Source organism: Drosophila miranda, chromosome 4 (genome assembly GCF_003369915.1).
Source record: "Drosophila miranda strain MSH22 chromosome 4, D.miranda_PacBio2.1, whole genome shotgun sequence".
NCBI lineage: Eukaryota > Metazoa > Arthropoda > Insecta > Diptera > Drosophilidae > Drosophila > Drosophila miranda.
Window position 1 is genome coordinate 25,588,852 of NC_046677.1, and position 22,834 is coordinate 25,611,685.

The 22,834-nt window shown below is 43.5% G+C and overlaps 6 protein-coding genes across 6 annotated transcripts; 3 read left to right on the top strand and 3 right to left on the bottom strand.

Annotated features, from left to right (window-relative positions):
* Nucleotides 1–1,000: 1,000 nt before the first annotated feature.
* Nucleotides 1,001–1,926, bottom strand: LOC108164050 (probable proteasome subunit beta type-2). The gene is made up of 3 exons (XM_017299627.2): nt 1,743–1,926; nt 1,450–1,675; nt 1,001–1,386 (listed from the first exon to the last, which is right to left on the bottom strand). Exons 1-3 carry the CDS (start codon nt 1,831–1,833, stop codon nt 1,083–1,085), a joined length of 621 nt encoding a protein of 206 aa, XP_017155116.1. The 5' UTR covers nt 1,834–1,926; the 3' UTR covers nt 1,001–1,082.
* Nucleotides 1,927–2,195: 269 nt separating this feature from the next.
* Nucleotides 2,196–3,275, top strand: LOC108162182 (cytosolic Fe-S cluster assembly factor NUBP1 homolog). Its single transcript, XM_017296773.2, has one exon. It carries the CDS (start codon nt 2,283–2,285, stop codon nt 3,216–3,218), a length of 936 nt encoding a protein of 311 aa, XP_017152262.1. The 5' UTR covers nt 2,196–2,282; the 3' UTR covers nt 3,219–3,275.
* Nucleotides 3,191–7,893, bottom strand: LOC108162177 (structural maintenance of chromosomes protein 4). Its single transcript, XM_017296770.2, has 5 exons — nt 6,677–7,893; nt 5,984–6,608; nt 5,580–5,896; nt 3,833–5,516; nt 3,191–3,769 (listed from the first exon to the last, which is right to left on the bottom strand). The coding sequence occupies exons 1-5, from the start codon at nt 7,795–7,797 to the stop codon at nt 3,284–3,286; spliced, it is 4,233 nt and encodes a 1,410-aa protein (XP_017152259.1). The 5' UTR covers nt 7,798–7,893; the 3' UTR covers nt 3,191–3,283.
* A 394-nt stretch (nt 7,894–8,287) lies between these two features.
* Nucleotides 8,288–12,792, top strand: LOC108162180. Its single transcript, XM_017296771.2, has 5 exons — nt 8,288–8,679; nt 9,626–10,376; nt 10,436–10,958; nt 11,030–12,233; nt 12,322–12,792. The coding sequence occupies exons 1-4, from the start codon at nt 8,472–8,474 to the stop codon at nt 11,306–11,308; spliced, it is 1,761 nt and encodes a 586-aa protein (XP_017152260.1). The 5' UTR covers nt 8,288–8,471; the 3' UTR covers nt 11,309–12,233; nt 12,322–12,792.
* LOC108162183 (U6 snRNA-associated Sm-like protein LSm7) lies at nt 11,330–11,900 on the bottom strand. Its single transcript, XM_017296775.2, has 2 exons — nt 11,809–11,900; nt 11,330–11,747 (listed from the first exon to the last, which is right to left on the bottom strand). Exons 1-2 carry the CDS (start codon nt 11,821–11,823, stop codon nt 11,430–11,432), a joined length of 333 nt encoding a protein of 110 aa, XP_017152264.1. The 5' UTR covers nt 11,824–11,900; the 3' UTR covers nt 11,330–11,429.
* Nucleotides 12,706–18,671, top strand: LOC108162181 (BUB3-interacting and GLEBS motif-containing protein ZNF207). Its single transcript, XM_017296772.2, has 7 exons — nt 12,706–12,868; nt 13,048–13,355; nt 13,421–13,679; nt 13,802–14,225; nt 15,118–15,507; nt 18,120–18,255; nt 18,312–18,671. Exons 1-7 carry the CDS (start codon nt 12,828–12,830, stop codon nt 18,449–18,451), a joined length of 1,698 nt encoding a protein of 565 aa, XP_017152261.1. The 5' UTR covers nt 12,706–12,827; the 3' UTR covers nt 18,452–18,671.
* The last annotated feature ends 4,163 nt before the right edge of the window (nt 18,672–22,834 follow it).

Genomic DNA, 22,834 nt, shown 5'->3' on the forward strand with positions numbered 1-22,834 from the left:
CGATACTTAGTCAGTATGGCTCTCCTCCGGCAGACGCCGCTAATATTAAGCGACACGACAAAGAGTGCGTGCGAGAGAGACAGAAAATCAGTCTGAGCGTGTCGTCGGGCGCTGCGTAGCCACTGCAAGTTGATTTGTTGCTTTTGGCTATACAAATTATCCGATCTGATCCAGATTCCGCAACTGGATATATATGGTCATTCTCTATGATTCTGCGTTTTTAGTTTTCTCGAATCTGCAATATTGCGGATGCAAACAAAATTTTCGTCTTTTGTGGTGGCGGAAGGGGGTTGGGCGAAATTTTGAGATATACGTTTTATAGTGAGATCTAACAGCAGTGTGGATACCAAATTTGGTTACTCTAGCCTTAATAGTTTCTGAGATTTGTGGATGCCCCAGATTTTCGTCCTTTACGCGGGCGGTAGGGGGTGTGGCGAAATTTTGACACAAAACGGTCAAGGTCCGATATCACAGGAGTGTGGATACCAAATTTGGTTGCTCTGGCTTTTATAGGTTCTGAGATCCTTGGACTCATATTTTGCAATTGGCAAAACCGACCATGAAACCTGTGTGTTAGAGAGAGACAGAGCGAGAAAGAATGAAATTGTTTTCTTGATTCTGGCTATAATAATTATACGATCTGGTTCAGATTTTGCACTCTAGAAGATATAGTCATCCTCTACGATTTTGTGGATGCCACAGATTTTCGCCCTTTGTGGGGGCGGAAGTGGGCGGGGCAAAGTTTTGAAATATACTTGTAGCAGTGACATATCACAGAAGTCCGGATATAAAACGTCGTTGCTCTAGCTCTTATAGTCTTTGAGCACTAGGCGCTGATAGGGACGGACAGACGGACAGGCAGACAGGGCTCAATCGACTCGGCTATTGATGCTGATCAAGAATATATATACTTTATGGGGTCGGAAACGATTCCTTCTGGACGTTACACACATCCACTTTCACCACAAATCGAGTATCGGGTATAATAAATACCAACAGATTCTTTTTATGTATTCGTACCAAAGAAGCCAGTAACCCAGGCGCAATTTTATTTTAAAAGTTGCATTTTAAATGCTGTAAACCTAACTAGATGCATTATAATCGGTCAGGCTCTGTGCACTGATTGGCTCCAGGTTGCGAACACCATTCTTGTCCACCACAGAGACATTGAAGTTCTTCAGATTGACGACCAGACGCTTTTGGATCTCCACAATGCACTTCTTGAAGATATCGTATGCTTCGTCCTGGGTAATATTGGGGTGCCAGTAGCGATCGTAAATGCTGGAGCAGAACATGGCACCGTAACCATGGCCGGCGTGGTTCAGAGACTTTGCATTGGCCAGATAATCAATGAAAGCCAGCTCGGCACCGTCAGTTTCATCATAGCTATGCGAAGATCAGATTGGATTTATAAAATAAGCTTAATCTTTGATGAATGCGGAAGCATACCCAGCGACAAACATGAAGACCTGGTAGGGAGTGCGGCTGCGAAGATAATCAGCCAGATTTTTGCGCGTAAAATGCGCTGCCGCACGAGGACTCAGGTCGTAGCCATTGCGCATTTTATACAGGGCAATATTCTTAGAGATAAACTCGGTAAACTGCTCAGTGTCGCCCGACTCGCCAGTCGTTGAAATGAGCAAATTGTCCGACGCCTTGTGAATTTTGTTCTGATCTGCAAAGGTAAAATGTCGCCAGCGAATGAGGCACAGGCCGCCGACAAATTTAGTACTCTAGCTCACCTTCTTTCATCACGATAATGGAACGAGCATGAGTTGTGTCTGCCGCTAGCATAACAAAATCGGGACCCTTGATACCCAACAGCGTTTCCATCTTGCACTTATTGATATACTTTACAGGTTTCTAAAAAGTTTCCAAGTTGTTGTGCCGAAATGCAATGACAAGCATTTGTTCCATTGGAGTTTATCGATAGCGGAAATATACCAAAGAAATATACGCTCAGAAATATACCGAAATATACGGTCTCATTTAACAAAATATACCGTGAATATACTGACGGCATTTTCGGTATTTTTGGGATTTTAAAAATTACAAAATAATCAATAACAATACTCAAATATCGATAATTTTATAATCATCGATATAAAACCATCGGTATTAATTTTTTAATAAATAACACAATCGATATTGAGAAACTGCCACCACCAGCGATCAGCTGTCGCGACTTATCGAAGCACTGCCATCTCAATTTTTATTTGTGGAGATTTTCCCGTGGACGGCCGTTTTGAAGATATTTCTCGTTTTTGATATTCTAACTGGCGATGCAAGCTCCTCCTCCCGAACACTGTCCTGGCGTTGAGAGTGAGCAGGCTGGACAGGTGAGTGCCTGTGCCGGCTGTCCCAATCAGAGCATATGCAGCGATCCGAACAAGAAACGCGAGGATCCGGGCAAGGCTCTGGTAGCCGCGGCTCTGAAGGATGTCAAACACAAGCTGCTGATCCTCTCCGGCAAAGGGGGCGTGGGCAAGAGCACAGTCACCACTTTGTTGACGCGGTACCTGGCCAGGAGTTATCCAGACAGCAATTTCGGTGTGTTGGACATTGACATTTGCGGGCCATCGCAGCCGCGTCTAATGGGCGCCCTCGGAGAGAACGTTCATCAATCTGGATCGGGTTGGTCGCCAGTGGGCATAGACGACAATGTGTGCCTGATGTCGATTGGGTTTCTGCTGGGCTCAGTGGATGATGCCATTATTTGGCGTGGTCCCAAAAAGAATGGAATGATTCGTCAATTCCTAAGCGAAGTGGACTGGGGAAACCTGGATCTACTGCTACTGGACACGCCGCCCGGCACCTCGGATGAGCACCTGTCTGTGGTTTCCTATCTGAAAGATGACAACGCACCCGATTCAGTGCATGCCATAATAGTGACCACACCCCAAGAGGTTGCTCTGCTGGACGTGCGCAAGGAAATCAACTTCTGCAAGAAGCAACAGATACCCATTGTGGGTGTGATCGAAAACATGAGCGGTTTCCGGTGTGGTCACTGCGGCCACAGCTCCGAAATTTTTCCAGCCAAAACCGGAGGCGCTGCAGTCATGTGCGCGGAAATGGAGGTGCCCCTGTTGGGCTCTCTGCCCCTTGATCCGGCCATTGCCAAGGCGTGCGATGCCGGTGAGGACATCACTTCTGTTAAGAATCCCACCACCGAGGCTCTCGAGGGTATTTGTTCCAAGATTATGAGTAGCTTTAATTAGATTTAATGTATTTAAATGAATATCTCTGATCGGAGGTCGAAAATTGCGTAAACATTATTCCTAATCTAATCATTCATTTTTGGCGAGCTGGGAGGGCTCTGTAGCGACATTTCTGTGGTGGTATTCGCTACTTGTATGGCCTGCGGGATGGCCGTACTCTCCATGGGTGGTGCGAATGTTGTATCTCTTCCCGATCCCACGGTCGCCACCTCCAGATGCTGCTGCTGTGGCCTCGTTTCTGGTGATCGCTTCTCATCGTTCTCTGGAGCCATGGTGTCAATGGTATTATCCTGATGTGCCAATGTGTTTTCTGCAATGGTGTCTGGAAGCATGATGTTTGCTATCGCGTCTGGAAGCATGGTGCTGGCAATAGAACCACCCATTGTGCAGGTCATGCGAGGCGGCTGTTCGGGCAGCTGTGGCGGCACATTCAGAATTGTGATGGTATCCGTACAGTCATTCACCTTATAGATGCCCACCAGATGGTTGGCCAGCTCAAACATGTTCACGCGCAGTGAGACGATAATAAACTGCGCATTTTTGGTACGCTCCTGCAATGTAAAGAATTACAAATGAATATAATCAAAGGGTTATCCATCTTTGTCGTAACCCACCTTTATGTAGTGCGCCACAATGGAGACATTCTTGAAATCCAGTGCCGCATCGATTTCATCCATAAAGTACAGCGGCGAAGGCTTGTAATAATGCAAGGCAAAGACCAGGGCTAGAGAGGACAGTGTCTTCTCACCGCCAGAGAGATTCGAGATATACTTCCAGCTTTTCTTGGGCGGCCGGACGGTGAAGTTAACACCCTCGGTGAATGGATCCATTGAGTCGACCAGCTCCAGTTCGGCATCGCCGCCCTGCGTGATCATTTGGTACATTTCCTTGAGCTTATGTGTTATGATGGCAAAGCCTTCCATAAACTCCTTGTAGCGACGCTTGCGTACCTCTTCGTACTTGTCGCGCATCTCGTTACGCTTGGAGGTGATGTCTTCGAGTACGCGCACGCGATCCAGATAAACGTTTCGCTTCTCATTGAACTCCTTGATGCAGTTCAGGTTCGGTTTCTTACTCAGCTCCTCCTCGAGCACAGTTGCCTTGTACAGCATATCGGCTATCGGCTCTGCATTAAGTTCTTCTTCAGTTAGTTCCTTAAGAGGGATCAGCGGCTCCGTTTGCCCTGGGATATCGTTGAGTTTGAGAGGCTTCAGTTTAGCCTGATGGGCCGGTATTTCCACCGTGACAAGGCGGTCAACTATGGCTTTTACGTTCTGCACTTTTGTGTCCATTTCGATTCGGTCAATATTACGTTGATTTTCCTGCTTGGTGATCTCATCGATTTGCTTCTTCAGATCTGATGATTGGCTCTTGGCATTCTCTATGGCTTCGGCCGCCTCTTCCTCTGCCTTTTCCAGATCTTCCTTATGCTCCTGGAACCTTTGTCGCTGCTCATTTAGGGTGCGCAACTTTTCCTCGGCGGTCTTCATGTTCTCCGTCAGATTATTGTTGCTTTTGGTGATCTTTTCAATGTTCCTCTCCACGCTGCTCAGAGCCACATTCATAGAGCGAATATTAGCAGATAGTTTCTCGATTTGAGTGGTAGTTTTTTTTATCTTTGCCTCGACAGGCTTCACATTCTCATTTCGCAGGTCATTGTATTGGACTTGAATCTCTTCGAGTTGGCTGCTCATTACCTGCTCAGCCGAAAGCGCCTCCTCCAATTCCTCCTTAGACGTTTCTATCTGAGCCTCCCGTGACTTGACGGCTCCCTCGTCTGTGGTCTTTTTCAGCATCTTTTCACGCTGGATATCGCACTGCTTCAGATTACTGGCCATCTGCTGCTCTAGCGATTTGATGCTGACATCCAGATGCTTGTACTTCGCCTCGTTTCGCTGCAACGTTATCTGGAGTGTTTGCACCTCACGCTCCAGGCGACCTTGCTGCTCTTGGCAATAGTTGATTCTCGTTTGCAGTTCTTCTGCCCTGATCTGCATGTCCTCCAAGGCACTCTGTGATGATGACGAGGTGTCGGCGCTTTCGGCAGTCTTGGTCCGCACTTGGGTGCCCATTTTACCACGAAGGGCAGTCCTTCCACCGCCAGACATTGTGCCCGTCAACTCAATCAGCTCGCCACCCAGCGTGACCACTCGGTAGCGCTGCCTTCCATAGGCAATGCGTGTGCCCTGTTCCAGGTCCGTGCCCACAAGTGTGTTTCTCAGGGCAAAGTAGAAGGCGGTCCTCACGCGATCATCTTCGACCTTCACGAGATCGTACAGACGGGGCACGTTCTCTGGCCTGCAATTGCATTTAGACAGTTATGTTATCTGCTTATTGATTGGATTATTGTCCAGAACATACGTGTCAATCGTGGAGCAGGCCTCACGTCGAAGATGCTCGATCTTTTCTAGGGTAATGAAGGTGGCCCTGCCCACATTGTACTTTTTCAGGAGTGCAATGGCTTCCGCGGCTGTGTCGTAGTTATCCGTCACAATGTTATCCAAGCGACTGGCAGCCGCTGTGGAAATGGCCACATCATACTTTGCATCAATGCCACCCAAGTTACCCAGACGTCCCAGAATGCCTGGGATCTTGCCCTCCATTTTCTGGCGCATAAGGAAGTCCAGAACTTTGTCATTGGAACGCTGGGACTGCATGTTTCTCGATCGCTCGTTAATCTAAGAGAATAGGTGTGAAGTTAAGTCAAGAAAGCGCAGAAAGGATTTGTAAAGATCATCAATTAAACAGCTTGACTGAATGCCTACCTCAACCTTAAGTTTTGTACATTGTACGGACAGATTGCGCTCCTCTTTGTTCAGCTTTTCTACCTCCGCTGACTTGGTGGCGATCTCTGTTTTCATTTCGGGAATACTTTGCTTTATCTCAACCATTTTGTTCGTCTTCTCCTCGAGACTCTGCTGTGACTGTTGATAGGAGCTCATCAGAGACTCGTATTTTCTGGTTTCAGTTGTCTCCACTTGCTTGAGGATCTTCAGCTCGGATTCGTGGAGCTGCAGTGCAGCATTGGCGGAGTTGACCTTCTCCTTGAGCCCCACCAGCTCGTCGGTCAGCTTGAGGCGCTTCTCGGTGAGGGGCTCGGTCTGCTTTTTCAGTTCGTTAATTTGTTTCTCTAGCTCTTCATTTAGTGTGACTTTTTCCTTCTCCAGACGTTCCATTTTCTTTTTGCAATCCTCAATTTCACGCTGATTTCTTTCTGGCAGCGTACGCAAGTCCTCCAACTCCGTTTCGTTCTTTTCAATCTGGGCCTTGTCCTTTTTGCGCTGCTTGTTGGTGTTCTCCATTGCGATTTGGACCTCCGTGCAGGCGCGCTCTGCACTCACAAGCTTATCCTTGACTTGATCTCTCTGCTTAACCAGGGATTCAAAAGCCCTGAAAGATGGTTGACGTAAAACAATATATTTTGCTGTAACAACTGCATATGCACATGTTTTTCTTACTCTATTTCCTTTCTTATGATCTCCTCCTTTTCGGCGCGTTCTTTTTTGAGCACATTGGTGGCCTCGTCATGCGTTTTTAAATTCTCCGCACAGCTTTCGTACTCTTTAGTGTATTCCTCCAAAGAGATCTTCTTCAAACTGATGTATTTTTGGTACACCCAAGATTTTGTTCGCACCCATTCGTTCTCCTTCTTCAGGTACTCGACGGCCTCATTGAATGGCTGCTCCAGGTCCTTCATGTCACGCTCGGCCAATTTGCAGCGATTGTGCTTCTCTGTGCGATCGTCGGTGAGCTGATCCACACGCTGGTTGATCTGATGGAGTGGTCGAATATAGCGTTGGGTGCCCACAATGTCCTCCAGGTACTCCAGCATTCCGGTCTCGTTCTCATTCAGACCCTTCGGCTTCATCATGGCTATCGATTCGACCTCGCCCTGGAGAATCAGGAAACGATTGTGCTCCAGGTCCACATGATGGGTCTTCAGTAGCTTGACCACATCCTTGACCTGAGCGCGACGTCCGTTGATTTGATAATATGAGGAATTATCCGACATGGCCGTTCGTTCGATGACAATGTGAGAGTCGGGCACCGTCACGCAAGTGCCATTGCCCTTGTCCAAAATCTGCTCGAAGTGTACGGCCACCGCGCAGCTACGAAGATTGGGATACCTCGAGGATTTATGAATGAGGGTGGAGACACGCTTGCAGCGAATGCGATTGGCCCGACAGCCGAAGACGAACATCATGGAATCGATCACGTTACTCTTACCGCTGCCATTGGGTCCTATAATGGCGGTAAAGCTATGATGGAAGGGTCCCAGTATCACCTCTCCAGCGTAGCTCTTAAAGTTGTGGTTCACAATCTGTTTGATGATCAGCCGCGGTCCGGTGCTCTCCATCGAACAGTGGGCCGGCACCGGCGGCGGTATGTATATATCCCCAATGCGTGTCCCGCCTTCCTCATCGTCAAATACCATGGCATCATCCAGCGCGTCCATTGCAGCGGCGTTCTCGGCTTCTTTTTGGGCCCGCAATTGCTGCTGTCCTGTCATCTGGGCCAGCCGATTCGGCCCACTCTTGCGTCCACCCCCACCTTTCAGTGTGACGGTGCTGGGACTCATTCTGTAGACCTCATAGGCTTATATTTTAAGGAAACACACAAATAATGCTTTGCCAAACAGGCGCCAATGGAATTAGGACGCTATCGCAGGGCTGCCTAGGCAACAGCGCTCCTATACTTATCGCTGGACTTATCCGTAAAATCGAAGCGAGTTGGCAGTACTAGAATGAGACGTTATTTTTAAATAGATAATTCAAATTCAAATTTAAAAATCAATCGCGTCATTTTGTAAACCAAAACAAATAAGATATGTCCTTATATGTTCAGATGAATTACATTTTGCAATACAATGAAATTTTGTAAATGTATATTTTAAGAATATTTTCTCAATTTTTTTGATGTACCAAAAGTGAGGAACAAGTACTGTAGCGAAGAGAGAGAGAGAAAAATAAAGCGACAACAACAAAGAGCTTTCTCTAAGACGCTCTCCGATACCCTCTACAAAGAGAAATGCCCAAATATATATATAGCCAGCTGCATCTCACAAGACTTTCAGTCACAATTTGGCTTCGCTTCGGCTTTGTGCGGTAGCGGAACTCGCGTACTTTCAACACGTTTCATTCGCCGGTGGTGCGGTGCGGCTTGGTCTTAGTTTTTCCACTCGAGATACACCGCAACAAATAAACCTACAAAGAAATATATTGGACACACGCAAACTGGAAATTAAGCAGAAAAATGCTTTGGCCCGGGGAAAATTTAAATTGCCAAACTGGTTTCACAGTCAAGGTCGTCGCTTCCGCCCAGCGACGTTGTCGTGCCTCAGCATTGAGTCGGCGGTTATCAATGCAAAACTTCAACCTACTCCCACTATATGGTCTGTCCAGCATTGTCATGCTGGTGATGATTATGTCGTCCATATCGTCGCTGGATGCTATGCGCATTGGTAATTTCTCCACTTTTGTTTGTCATCATCGGGGCGGGAACGGTCGCGGGCGCGGTCTCCTGATTGGGTGCGTGTCTTTGTATTTTGGCATGCGCATGCGCGCGCATTGGGTGTGAAAGTTGTTGATCTGTTACATAACGAACAGAGCAGAGCCAAGTCTGGCTAGGCCAGGCCAGGTCCGCCACCAACCCCCTGCACCCAAAGACTACAGACTATACTGTGCATTGAACCCAATGACAGTTGCTGAAATTTTCCTGACCCGCTGCCATGGCTAATTAAAATGATAAATTTACTTTCTAAATGCTGCAACACAGCTTAGCAGCTGAGCAGCGGCTCTCCTACTAACACAGAGGCATGGGGATAGATTGGTAGATATTGAGATACACTCACAGATGCAGATGTAGATATGTACATCAGAGTCGGACAGGCAATCGGTAGACATATCTTGAGATAGCATCTGCATCGCTGCATTTAACCAACGCGTGTGTTGGTCGCTTGCCCAATCGGTCTGAGTTACGATCTGGTGCGGCACGGCTACGGGCCATTGCTGCTGGCCAGGCCAATTCATGATGCAAACGCATTTCAATTTATCTGCTACAATGTGGTACGCCATGGCCATAACTTGGCCAAGGGGCGTATATGCCACAGCACAGTGTGGGTGGCAGGGGAGTGGTAAAACCTAGATATTACAACAAAATTCGCATCCGCTCAGCTTCATAAGTGGATAGTACGGCTGTGCTCCCCCTTCAAGCTCCATATGTGCAACGCCCATGCCTCAATTCCAATTCCAATGCGTGATTGGCGGCACACTCAAGCAACGAGAGTATTGCTGCAACCGACAATGGCTAGCTACTTTTGGGTTGACGTGAGGCTGCTCCTAATTGGGTCAACGCATTAATTAGTTTCCTTTGGTAATTACACGAAGCTCTCTCACACCAATTTGCAGACAATGATGGAATAATCAACAGCAGTCACAGTAGCAACAGCAACCACAGTCGTCACCGGCGCTCGGCCTCAACAGCCAGTTGCATGCATGATGCACGCTTCTATCGCAATCCGACTAGGCCGGTCCACAAGATCTGGACGAACAGTGAATGTGCCAAGTATTTCCTGTGCCTGGATGGGGAGGTATTTGAGTTCAAATGCTCGGAGGGACTGCTCTTCGATGTGGTGCGTCAGATATGCGACTTCAAGGCGAACGTGGATAATTGTGATGTGAGTGCAGAGACGCCGGCTCCCAAGCCGCTGCTGGATATGGCCGATTGTGCGGATGAGTATCAGTTGGGCTGTGCCGATGGCACTTGCCTGCCTCAGGAGTACTTCTGCGATGGCTCTGTGGATTGTCCGGATGGCTCCGATGAGGGGTGGTGCGATGTCGAGCATGATCCGAATGCGGCTGGGGCGTGCGACTCGAAGAATTGCCAGTTGCCGCATTGCTTCTGCTCAAAGGATGGCACACAGATACCGGGAAACCTCGGGACCTCATCTGTCCCCCAGATGATCCTGCTCACCTTCGACGATGCCATCAATCACGACAACTGGGAGCTCTTCTCCAAGGTTCTGTTCACACAGAATCGTCGCAATCCCAATGGATGTCCCATTAAGGGCACCTTCTATGTGTCGCATCCGTTTACCAATTATCAATATGTACAGAAGCTCTGGAACGACGGACACGAGATTGCCGTGCATTCAGTAACGTAAGTTCCAAGCTCTTTCAAGCTGATGAAACTCTCCTCTAACACACTTCCTCATACAGCCATCGAGGTCCAGAAATGTGGTGGTCCAAGAATGCCACAATTGAGGATTGGTTCGATGAGATGGTGGGCCAGGCGAACATTATCAACAAGTTTGCCGCCGTTCGGATGGATGAAATTCGGGGCATGCGAGTGCCATTCCTGCGCGTGGGATGGAATCGTCAGTTCCTAATGATGAAGGAGTTTGGTTTTGTTTACGACGCCTCCATGGTGGCCCCACATTCGAATCCCCCCCTGTGGCCGTACACACTGGACTACAAGATGCCGCACAGTTGCACGGGAGTTAACCAGAATTGTCCATCGAGAAGTTATCCGGGCATTTGGGAGTTGGTGATTAATCAACTGGAAGCCGGTGAATACAGGTGCGGGATGGTTGACAGTTGTCCGCCCCATTTAAGTGGCGATGATATCTACAGACTGCTAACGCACAACTTCAAGAGACATTACCTGAGCAACCGAGCACCCTTTGGCTTGTATTTTCACTCCACCTGGTTTAAAAAGATTGACTATTTGAATGCGTTTTTGGTAAATACAGAAGGGAATAACCGAAGTGACTCAATTTACATACATTACTTACTGTTCTAATTGTCCTTTAGAAATTTCTCGATGATCTGCAAAAACTGCCCGATGTGTACTTTGTGACCAACCAGCAGGCCATTCAGTGGATGCGTCATCCGACGCCCAGCAATCAGATGCATCAGTTCGAGCCCTGGCACTGCCAGACTAAGGAGCTAGATGACCACGAACAGGTTTGCAACATACCCAACGTGTGTAAGGTACGCAGTAGGGTGCTACAGGAGGATCGGTACTTCTACACATGCATGGAGTGTCCGGCCCAGTATCCCTGGATACGAAACGAGTTTGGCCTGGACTGAGGAGAAGCTAAAGCAATTAGATTTAAGCACTTATTTATGAGTCTCCGCTACATATATTTTTAAACCGATTTCCACAAGAGTTTTGTACTAAGCCTAGGCCATAGAGATAGATGCTATCCTCCTATTGCGTTGTAAACGGATTTGCAATGCTTTCGACGCCGTCTGCGGGGCAGATTAGTACCAACGCTGTGCCACGGCAGACCACGAGGCCGAGACTCCGTGTTGAGTCCTCGGTAAGTTTGTAGGGCTCGTCCGAGTCACGCAGATACTCCACTGTGTTGTCCAGCACCAAGTTCAACAGAGCATCGTAGCCTTTGAGAATCCCAGATGCTTCGCGTCCGCCCGCGAATTTCACACGGATCTGTTTCTCCAGATATTTTGAGAGGTCCAGAATGGACTCCTTGCGGCGTTTCTCCTTGCCGTCATTGTTTCCACCCACCTGGAAGGAGACGTACATGTCGGTGAAATGAAATTACTTTCTAATTTGGGTGTTTTTTTACCTTTTTATCTGCCATTTTAAGCAAATTTTTTATATTTTATTTAATGCCGGTCAGTGGGCCTATCGATATACTGTCAGACGAAATACCGAAACATACCTCCTCATTTTAAAAATATACCGGAAATATACCGATGGAAAAAACTAACTTATCCCACTTAAGCCCCCCTAAATTTAAATAACTTGAGTGAAAAACTGTGTGTTCCTCTCTGACTACGGATCCTCTGTCAATCGCTTTGTATGCACTGCATTTTCTGGGCCGTTGTTGTCCATACCCTCTCTTTCCTAGAGGCGAAATTTGATACGCTTCCTTTCATGTTATGGTAGGAAAAAGTGGATTGCTGAATGTTGTCATCCAAAAACATGAATATTTGGGTTTCAAAGCAGCTTGGACAACAGTATTTTAATATTAGCAAGTAGCAGCAACATGTAAAAAATAACGTAACATTGCCTATATGTACATACATATGTACACTTACGTTTTAGCTTGACCTTTTTTGTTTAAACCTTATTTTAGACGCAATCAAATAGCAAGGAGTACATAAAATTAGTCAGTGTTGTAGAAAATTAATTCATCAGGCGGATAAAGTGATGCGTTCAGTGCTGGAGTCTTAGATAGCTAGTAATCTCAAATCGTATATCAAATGAATATGATAAAGGACAGAGAACGATTAACCCATTGTCGACCAATGGGGTATTTTAATATTCCCACGAAAATGATTAAACTTGAAGAATTTATGTGAAATTCAGGTGGAAGGATAGGATGGATCTACTAGAAGAATTTACATACAGTACTATTTTCGGAAGTTAAATAAGTTGTTCACCTGTTTAAATAAAAGGTGGTTCAGTGGGCTAATTTCGTATTTTTCATCGGTATAGTACGGATATTTTATCGGCATGCACTCCATTTTGTTTTCTCACGACTCTCACGAAGAATAGTTTTTTCGCTACAGAAATTTGTATTTTAAAAGAATTGGACGAGCGCATCGTCGAATTTAAGTGCTTTAAAAAAAATTTCAAATCATGGGTCGCAAAAAGAAGAAGGCCTCCAAACCCTGGTGCTGGTATCCTTTTTAAAACAAACAACAATATTTTTCCCAGCATGTGCCGCTAGCTGGTAGGGAAAAAAAAATTTGTATGTACACATACAAACCACTCACACAGGAGAAATTTATATAATGGTGTTGGCAAGGGGGCAGGAAGAACGGATATTTTGGCATTTTCCTTAACTCATTTAAAACAGGTACTGCAACCGTGAGTTCGACGATGAAAAGATCCTGGTGCAACATCAAAAGGCCAAGCATTTTAAGTGCCACATATGCCACAAAAAGCTGTATACGGGTCCTGGTTTGTCCATCCACTGTATGCAAGTGCATAAGGAGACGGTCGACAAGGTTCCCAACTCGTTGCCCAATCGCTCAAACATTGAAATTGAAATATTTGGCATGGATGGAATACCAGTTGAGGACCTCAGGGATCACGAGAAGCAGAAGAATGGCGGAAAATCTGATTCCGACGATGACGAGCCAGTGGCAAAGAAGAAAGTTGAATGTGAGTTTTGTGATATTCGATATAATAAGCAAATGGGTTTATAAATTGGGATATAACCGTTTCAGATTCCATGAGCGTACCGCCTCCCATGATGATGCCGCCGAATATGATGCCCCCTCATATGCTGGGGCAATATGGCATGGGAATGATGACACATATGCCGCCGTTGCCTCCTTACCCGGTACCCATGATGCCTCACATGATGCCGCCGCGTCCTCTGTTTCCAGCTGCGATGGCGACTACCTCAGCAGCGGCTGCAGCGGCAGCGGCGCATCATCACGCTGCCGCCATGGCCCAGCAGAAGCCAACGTTTCCAGCTTACAGGTGGGGAACATACAGACATTCATTCCCCGATATAGACTCCCAATGGCGACTGGGACCTACTTCCGGGCTCTCGCGAACTAATTTCATACTTATACTTGTTTTTGTTTGATTTTTTGGTAAAGTAATGCTACCATAAGTGCTCCACCCACCACCAATCATGCTGGTGGCGCATCAAGCGCACCACCAAGTGGCCCGCCCGATGCACAACAGCAACAGAGCCGTCCGCCAGTTCCAAATGCCACATCAGGGGGCGGACCAGCGGCCGCTGTTAGCACAAAGATTATGCATCCGCCGGAGGATTCAAGTCTGGAAGAGTTACGTGCCCGCCAGCCCAAATATCAGGCGCGTCTCGCTATTGCACTGGCCGCAGTCGCGAATCTACACAGCAGAAAGAGCCCAAGCAATAATGGGTCCTCATCATCGATGCCCGTCACACCGCCGCCTCCATCGCTGGCTGGAATTTCACCCACAGGCAGCAGTAGCAACAGCAGCCATGCCGCCGCAAATGCGATTGCTGTCTCCACAGCCATCTCAAAGGCCCAGGAAGTGAGTTCTTATCATAGTTATAGCAACCATAGTCAATATAAATGAGCATACGGCGACAGACTCGGACACACGATAAAAATATGACACAAAAAAAAAAACAAGAACAGTAACGAACGGACTGAACACGGACTGACCTGTACAAAAAAGACAACTTACGAATCACTTACAAAAATAATTAACTTACATTTGAGATCCGACTGCATTTTGCGTTTCGTTCGCATTCTTTGAATTCCATTTATCTCCAAGTTGGACAACTTTTTTTATATATTGATTATAAATACGAAAAACACGATTTTTGTTACGATTATGATTATTTTTGCAAATTTCGGGTGATGCGAAGGCGAAAATTACGTTCATTACGACCACAGCGAACGCAAGCAATTACGGAATACAAGAATTATACAAAAACACAAAAGAAAAGAAAAATCACTTTTTTTAGCATATAGTATGATATATGTCTGTACAATTTTTTAATTAAACAAACAAATTAATGGCAACAAAACAAATGAAACGGCGGTTTTCAATTTAACCACATAAGGTACTTTGATTTCAAAAAGCAATGCAAAAAAAAATATATATACAAGGTCCACCCATGTCCTGGTCCCATTTTCATCCTCTACCATCTACAGATCTCGCATTTCTAATTTGTAAAGATAAAACCTGGACGAATCTCATTTCAAATCCTATATTGGGGATTTCTAGATTTTAATCGAATAATATTCGTTCAATCTGAGGGTGCGGCAGATGTAGTTTTTCGATTTCGAAGAACCAAGCTCTGTCCAATAGTTTTCTTTATGTTCTAGTTTCAATTTGAGTTGGTTTTCTTAGAGAAATATTCCCCGCATGTGGACTGTGAGACAAATTCAAATCAATTCCCTACATTTTCTTACAGACCGCCGCATTTGTGGCCGTGGCACAGGCTCAGGTCCAGGCGCAGGCTCAGGCCCAGGCACAGGCTCAGGCTCAAGCCCAGGCTCAGGCGCATGTACAAGCGGCCCAGGCCCAAGCTCAAGCAGTGGTCCAAGCTCAGGTGCAGGCAGCTCACGTTGCCCAGGCTGTGGCTGCCCAGCAGCAGGCGGTACAACAGCATCACCAGCAGCAGCAGCAGCAGGCGGTACAACAGCATGCGCAACAGCAAGCCCAGCAGCAGCATCAGCAGCAGGTACAACAGCAACAGGACCATATCAATCGGGCTGTGATGCTTCAGCGTTTACAGGCTGTGCGGCAGCCGGGCAATCCGGGCGCTGCTGCAGCAGCTGCGGCCGCCGCGGCTTGTGGCATGGTAAGTCTCTAATCCTCTGCTAGTGCGTATGCAGCGCCAAACCAGAAGAAAGAATCAACTTGACTAAACAAAAATCAAATCCCAAGTGCTAAGAATCTCAATCTGTACAAAAAGAACTGATCTTGTGTCCTAGCGTGGTGCCAAAAAGCCAACGACAGCATTCTTGAGTGGGTTTATCCAATTTATTAGATGTTTTAGTTTAGAGCTTCATCACTAGCATCATCATTATTGCAGATCATGCCAATCACTCACTTGCAAAAATTATGCTCTAGGGGGAAGACATCTATGCACATAAAATTGAAATTTTTCTGGTTTAGCCTATGGCTAGACATAAAACAGTGGTCCATTCCTTACACTCACAAACTTATACTAATTTTCTGCTGTTGAAAGCATTTGCTTAGGATCTTTAAAATATCCAATATCCTAAGCCTAGTGGTACACGAGGTGTTCAAAAGTAATCGTCTCACCGCTAATATTCTTCTTAATTCCTACTTGCTACCTCTATGACGCTTTTTATTATCCGAAATCCTTCCTAAGCGTGATCTCTCGGATCTAACATCCTTATCTGATAGCTAAAACTCCTACCAACACTATAGCTGCAGCATTCCCGTTAGTTGTTGACAAACGCCTCGTATATCGAATATCAAAATGGATTTCAACCATCAATAATATCAAATATTACACAAAATCAAATTCTAAAACCTTATTAAGCTTGTGAAAAAAAACACCTTAAAAACAACTGTGTTAAAGTTACCGTTACAATTGCAGTAAAGTGCAGAAGTTCAGTGTTGAAAAACAAAGAGTTGCAAGTGTTGCGCAGGGCCCCCGAACAGTGTTATACAGTATGTATTGTTTTTGTACCAAAAAAAAAAAAAAAGTTTATCTACCCCACAACATAACCTGATCACTCCAACATAGCCCCCAGCCCCAAACAAAAAAACAAAATAATAGAAAATGCGATATTGAAAGAGTGCGAAATGCAAAAAGATAAGTAAAAGCCAAACAACTCCATTATAATCTTACTTAGTCGTACTTATGCAAGTAATTATGTAGTCTAAGCAAGTACTTACTCTCCTCTATATCTCTGTCTACCTCCACAACACTATCATACTGTATCAACATACTTTTAATACCCCCTCCATACCATAATACCCTATAAGTCCCAACCAAACGGAAGTTCCAATTTCCTCCCGTACGTACTGCCTTGCAAGTAAAGACAAAAAGTAATAAGAAAAGAATTATCAACAAACAAAATAATAATATTAGTAAAGAATGAGAGAAGAGTGAGTTATGTTTAAACTATTTTGCAAGCCATGTAAGTACATTTCAATAATTTCTATTACCAAAAAAAAAACAAACAAAAAACAATTTTGAATTTGTCGTAATGGTTGCTGCGTTGGTTGGTTTAATTGATTGATTGATGATTGATTGATTGGTTGATTGATTGATTAATTCATATACACATACACTATTTAAGTAAACCTAAACACCGCATTGATATGTCTCTCTACTATATCTATCTGTTACCTCGAGAATACAACCCACAAAACTACAAAAAGAAAACAAAAAACAAAAAAAAAAACTATGCCAGAAAACCATAATCTCTAAATGTTCTTTGATCTGTAAATTGTACTCTGTATGTCATATGCTCTTTTATGTTTTATCATTCATGTCATGCATCTTTGTACGTCTGTGTACCCGTACACATATCCCCATAACGTACTATACATACATATATACCACCCGAACTAACAAACACACATCATTACACATTCATCTGGTTTTGCGCGCAAACTAAATGCTTTCTGATGGTAGAGGTCTGTTTGTTGAATTCACTTTCATTTCCCTTGCCAACTGATGAGCTTGCCATTCCTCAGAAAGACTCCTCCATTCATCCATCCATCCATACACAAATATCATATCTATCATAGACAATGATAACTTCTAACTCAAAGATATTGAAATTTGAACTCGACTCTTTGCCTCTGGTTAGTAAAAAATGGAAATTTTCTAAAAGAGAACTCTATCTATGTATATGACTTATTTTGTTGAAAGAATTTTTAATTTGAGCTTTGGTCCGTAGTCCCAAACACAAAAATCTATCTCTCTCCACTACGTCGTCGTCAGTTCAGTTTCCGAATTGTAAGTACTTTTTTTTTCTTTTTAAATTTACAACAAAATTAAGTATATTATTTGTTTGCCGGGAGAAAAGAAGAGGAGTCTGCTCTTTCTCTTGTCTTTTCTACTCTACTCTACTCTACTCTACTCTATTATATATCTCTCTCTCTGCTCTATATCATACATTTGTAATGCGATGCAACAAAACGTTTTCAACCCACAACAAAACCAACCCAAAAACACACTACAAACACACACACATACACCACACCTATTATCCATCTATTGAATAAGTACGCAAAAACCAACTTATTAATACTCTTGAAAACAATATACAATCCAAAAAAACATAATTAATAACAACTTAGCTAATTTTGTGTACAATGGCTTCAATATAGACCATGTTAATAGCCAAGAATCAAGATTACTAATCTCTGATCTTTTGTTTCATGCTCTTCTATATATTTGTCTCCATAAACGTACGTGCCGTTCAGATGCCGTTGCCGGGGCACATGCAGCTGATGCAACCTATGCTGAGACCGGCCATGGCCATTGGACCACATGGAGCCCTGATCGGTGGGAATATGTTGAGAGCTGCTGCGGGCCCGGGTCTGCACGGCATGCCGGCAGGTAAGTAGATGCACTTAGCAGTCCTCGGAATATACTATTAATCTTCAATTCTTCAGGCCTTATGCCAATGCAGGCAATTGGATTGCCCGGATTCAATGGAGCACTGCCTGCGGGGGCCATGCATATGCCTGGCATGGGCGTAATGCTGCAGGGTCATCCGAATATGCTGCAGATGATGCAGCCGCGATTCAGATGATGTCTGCCCGCAGCGCCGGGTCTGTTGCAGGCTCCAGCAACCCAGCCGCAACCGCAATTGCAAGCGCAACCGCAGCCACATCCTCAGCATCTGCATGCGCAGCATCCTCGGCCATATCCCCGGCCAGCGACAACATTGCATCACCAGCCGCCATTGTTGAGCCTACCGCTGCCGTTACTGTTCCACGAATGATGCGGAGCGCATGATGGCCAGCCATCAACTAAACTAATCCATCATGACACCAAACATCAGCTAAGCAAAGCAGTCAATCGTCAGCAAGCAAGTTTTTTGAAAACTCCAACCAAAGTCAAGTTCTTTTTTCAATGTATAACAGTTTTTGAGACACACACCACCAACAGCCACATACACACACACACAGATCATAACACCACGCTATCCACTAACCAGCGGTTATGCGTAGTAAATCATTCGATGTTATATATATGTATATATATATATATATATATATATATCTATATATATCTATATATATAATATTTGGTTTATCTAATGCACTCCTTGCCTTTGTTCTTTTTTAAAGCGATCAAAATTGTTTAATTTTCGACTAATCCGATTTATTAATGTCTATGAATACATGTACATACATACCTATTTGTGTTCTTTGTATAACGCAATGTATAACACAACCTCACACGCATTCACACACTGCTAACACACACCTATACCCACACATACGCCCCTTAAACACTATTGAAAAAAAACCTCCTTCATCTGAAGCTATTTTGCTGTGCTGTAGATCTCTTTCTCTATATGTATCTATATATCTGTATAACCAGAATATTAATCGTTGACATTTTATCTATGTTGTCTATTTTTTTTAAATTCTCTTTCTTTTTTTTAGTTTTAGTGAACATATATAATTTAAATACGCCCACCCACACACACTCAAATTGTTTTATCATGTATTTTGCTAACAAAAAAAACGAAAAGAAAAACCAAGGGAAAACCTTCAGAAACACAAACCTGAACGCTCAAAGCCCTGGGTATGTTGACAATAGCCATAAGCAGAATTTTTTGTGTTGTTTTTCTGTGTTATTTGTGCGTAAATTATAGTTTATCGATCCTTATGTCCATGTGCAATGCTCTAAAAACTGTTATACATACTACTGTTATAAAAATCAATCCTTACAACCTTTGTTCAGGCCCATATGTTGTCTCTAGAGTCTAGACCTTCGTTCGTTCAGTTGTGGCTGAAAAAAAGTAAGTCTAACTTTCTCTACATAGTATATATAATTATATACATACATACATATATTTATATATAAATATTCAACTCTTTTTTGTATCATTTCTGTTCTTTTGGTCATCAAAATGTATGTATTTTGATGTATATTATTTGGTGTGTGTGTGAGAGCGCCAGACAACAGATCAGAGCAGGTATCTACATTCAATTTGTTTTTCTTTCAATTACTATTATGATATAATACTATACTATCCTAAGTCATTCGGTTATGGTATGGTTGGTACTAAACAAAAAACAACAACTACAACAACACCACTATCCCCTTACAACTATAGATTATAGATAGTAGAGTTGCCTGTAGGAGGCATCTAGTTATTGAAATCATACTGTAATTCACATGTTAGCGAGTACAAAAACATTATTAATCTGGAGCCTTTTTAATTTGTTGTTATCGTATCGTTCTTCCAACAGTTCAAAGTTCTCTAGCTTCCTCGCCTCACAGCTTCAGCTAAAATAAAATAAAATGATATAGCTAAAAATACTCGAGTACGAGTACTAGTACTCTTCCCTTCATGTAGGCTCTCAGGCTTTCCTTAAACCGATAATCATAGACACGGTTTTAGCTAGCATAAGTAGTCGATTGGCAGTTTGGAAAATCCTAGCTCCATTTGGTTTTGTTGTATTTATGGGAAACATCAGCATGAAATAGATTGAACTCCTTTTCCCACTCTGAAATATCCAACTCAAAATCATTGAATACCCTTGACCCAGCGTAGCCTAGGCTAGTACAATTTTGCACTTCGATCCTTGAAGAGCACCATAACCATATCCTAACACACTCATCCTGAAACTAATGCGAACTTGTTTGAGTACCTACACACATAATATAGTTATAACCCAACCATAATCTATCTATCTATATGTATAAAACATGTATTACTGTAACTATATCGTGTAACTTAATCATCTGCAATGACAAGTGAAAAACTGCCCTAGAATATCGAGTGAATCCGAATCTCCATCCCCCCTCCATTCACTCGGGGCAGTTTAGCGCAAAATTGATGTTGGACTTTGGGGTCTGGCAAAATTGCCGCACCGTTGAGGGGATATCGCCGGCCATATCCAATTTCGTTTGGCCCGGTTCGATTATCCTGCGGTGTTAGAACGGCGTGCTTCAGACGAAAGTACCTCAATGCAAGACAGACAAACTACCAGATTTGGTGGCAATATTACGTACAATTTTCACAACCAAAAACTAAACTCGCATCTTTGTACACAGTCTTTGTTTCTACTCGTATCTGTAGTATATATATCTCTCTCTGGTAATCCTATTGAAAAGACTCTGTAAATATTTCATGGCCGCATTTAATTTTGTAGAGTTGCTTTTCTCTTATCACTTGTTCTTGTTTTAAGGGTCGGGAATGCAAAACAATTGAGTACTAAATGAATTTATAGATTAGATAATGGATAATATTTAACAGAGCTAGCAGAATAGGTATCTTGGTCAAATTTTTAAAATTATTTTCCTTTAATACTATTTTTTTGTATTCCATTTTAAAGTTCTGATATCTTAACTTTTGAATAATGTCGCTATGTGATGTCTTATTTCCTAATGCATAGTGGGTGAAACGGACAATGTAGCTGATATTAACTCAATTCTAATTTCGAATTTATATTTTGTATGTACACAGTTTTAGGTATACTTTCGTAAAGTGAGTCTAAAAGTGTCCAGACTATTCTAGTCTATAACTAGTTGTAAAACTAGTAAAAACATTGGATTTTTTATGATTTTTGTAGTTTTAATATTTGGCTCTTTTCCAGAACTCCGAAATTTCAAATCCTAATAGAGAAACATCACAGTCAGAATATAATTCTAAAAAGTATTTTATATAAAAAAAAAAAATTATAAAATTAGTTTAAAGATGAAATTAGAAAAATGGTATACAAAAATAATCTGTGATTTACAAAGTAAAGATTAAACGAGGGGGAACGTTGTGAGTTGCTGCGGACACCGCAACTCAACAGTTATACCCGATACTAAGTCAGTATGGCTCTCCTCCGGCAGACGCCGCTAATATTAAACGACACGACAAGGAGTGCGTGCGAGAGAGACAGAAAATCAGTCTGAGCGTGACGTCGGGTGCTGCGTAGCCAGTGCAAATTGATTTGTTCCTTTTGGCTATAAAAATGATCTGATCTGATCCTGATTCAGCAATCTGATATATATGATCATTATCTATGATTCTGCGTTTTTAGTTTTCTCGTATCCTCAATATTGTGGATGCAACAGATTTTCGTCCTTTGTGGGGGCGGAAGGGGGTGGGGCGAAATTTTGAGATATACGTTTTATAGTGAGATCTAACAGGAGTGCGGATACCAAATTTGGTTACTCTAGCCTTAATAGTCTCTGAGATTTGTGAATATCCCCAGATTTTCATCCTTTGCGGGGGCGGAAGGGGGTGTGGCGAAATTTTGAAACAAACTCGTCTCGGTCCGATATATTAGGAGTGTGGATACCAAATTTGGTTGCTCTAGCTTTTGTAGTCTCTGAGATCTAGGCGCTAATGTTTTACTCTAAGCAAAGCCGCCTATGCTACGTGTGTGTTAGAGAGAGACAGGGCGAGAAAAAATGAAATTGTTTTCTTGATGCTGGCTATAATAATTATACGATCTGAATCAGATTATGCACTCTAGAAGATATAGTAATCTTCTACGATTCTGCGTTTTTAGTTTTCTCGTATCGTCGAAATTGTGGATGCCACAGATTTTCGCCCTTTGTGGGGGCGGAAGTGGGCGGGGCAAAGTTTTGAAATATTCTTGTAGCAGTGACATATCACAAAAAAAACAGGTAGACGATATCCTTTTTAGTTTCGATTTTAGTTTAAATTGGCCGTTTCACCCACAGTGCACTTTGCCGTCTTTTAAATAAAATCTTGTTAAAATCTTGAATAGAATTTTCGTTAGAACAATTTTTAGTATAATTAAATTTTGAAGCTCCGATATTCTTACTTGTACAGCTGGGTATGGTATAGTGAAATTTGGTTTGCATTCCTCGACTGTAGTCAAGTTTTAGTCAACTGGTGGTGGTCATTTATTATCGATTATCGGTTATTTGATGTGATTTAATTTCAATATTGCTCTAAATGTAAAACTGTCAACATACAATGCACGCGTTCGTT

What these genes read in the sequence shown, in the direction of transcription:
- LOC108162177 (XM_017296770.2), bottom strand. Translation starts at nt 7,797, where the DNA reads ATGAGTCCCAGCACCGTCACACTGAAAGGTGGGGGTGGACGCAAGAGT. An exon ending in GTACAAAACTTAAGGTTGAG is followed by an intron (nt 5,897 to 5,983) that starts GTAGGCATTCAG and finishes CTATTCTCTTAG; the next exon opens with ATTAACGAGCGATCGAGAAA. An exon ending in TTGTGGCGCACTACATAAAG is followed by an intron (nt 3,770 to 3,832) that starts GTGGGTTACGAC and finishes TTTACATTGCAG; the next exon opens with GAGCGTACCAAAAATGCGCA.
- LOC108164050 (XM_017299627.2), bottom strand. Translation starts at nt 1,833, where the DNA reads ATGGAAACGCTGTTGGGTATCAAGGGTCCCGATTTTGTTATGCTAGCG. An exon ending in CATTATCGTGATGAAAGAAG is followed by an intron (nt 1,676 to 1,742) that starts GTGAGCTAGAGT and finishes TTACCTTTGCAG; the next exon opens with ATCAGAACAAAATTCACAAG. An exon ending in GTCTTCATGTTTGTCGCTGG is followed by an intron (nt 1,387 to 1,449) that starts GTATGCTTCCGC and finishes ATCTTCGCATAG; the next exon opens with CTATGATGAAACTGACGGTG.
- LOC108162181 (XM_017296772.2), top strand. Translation starts at nt 12,828, where the DNA reads ATGGGTCGCAAAAAGAAGAAGGCCTCCAAACCCTGGTGCTG. An exon ending in GCCTCCAAACCCTGGTGCTG is followed by an intron (nt 12,869 to 13,047) that starts GTATCCTTTTTA and finishes CATTTAAAACAG; the next exon opens with GTACTGCAACCGTGAGTTCG. An exon ending in GGCAAAGAAGAAAGTTGAAT is followed by an intron (nt 13,356 to 13,420) that starts GTGAGTTTTGTG and finishes TAACCGTTTCAG; the next exon opens with ATTCCATGAGCGTACCGCCT.
- LOC108162180 (XM_017296771.2), top strand. Translation starts at nt 8,472, where the DNA reads ATGCTTTGGCCCGGGGAAAATTTAAATTGCCAAACTGGTTTCACAGTC. An exon ending in GCTGGATGCTATGCGCATTG is followed by an intron (nt 8,680 to 9,625) that starts GTAATTTCTCCA and finishes ACCAATTTGCAG; the next exon opens with ACAATGATGGAATAATCAAC. An exon ending in ATTGCCGTGCATTCAGTAAC is followed by an intron (nt 10,377 to 10,435) that starts GTAAGTTCCAAG and finishes TTCCTCATACAG; the next exon opens with CCATCGAGGTCCAGAAATGT.
- LOC108162182 (XM_017296773.2), top strand. Translation starts at nt 2,283, where the DNA reads ATGCAAGCTCCTCCTCCCGAACACTGTCCTGGCGTTGAGAGTGAGCAG.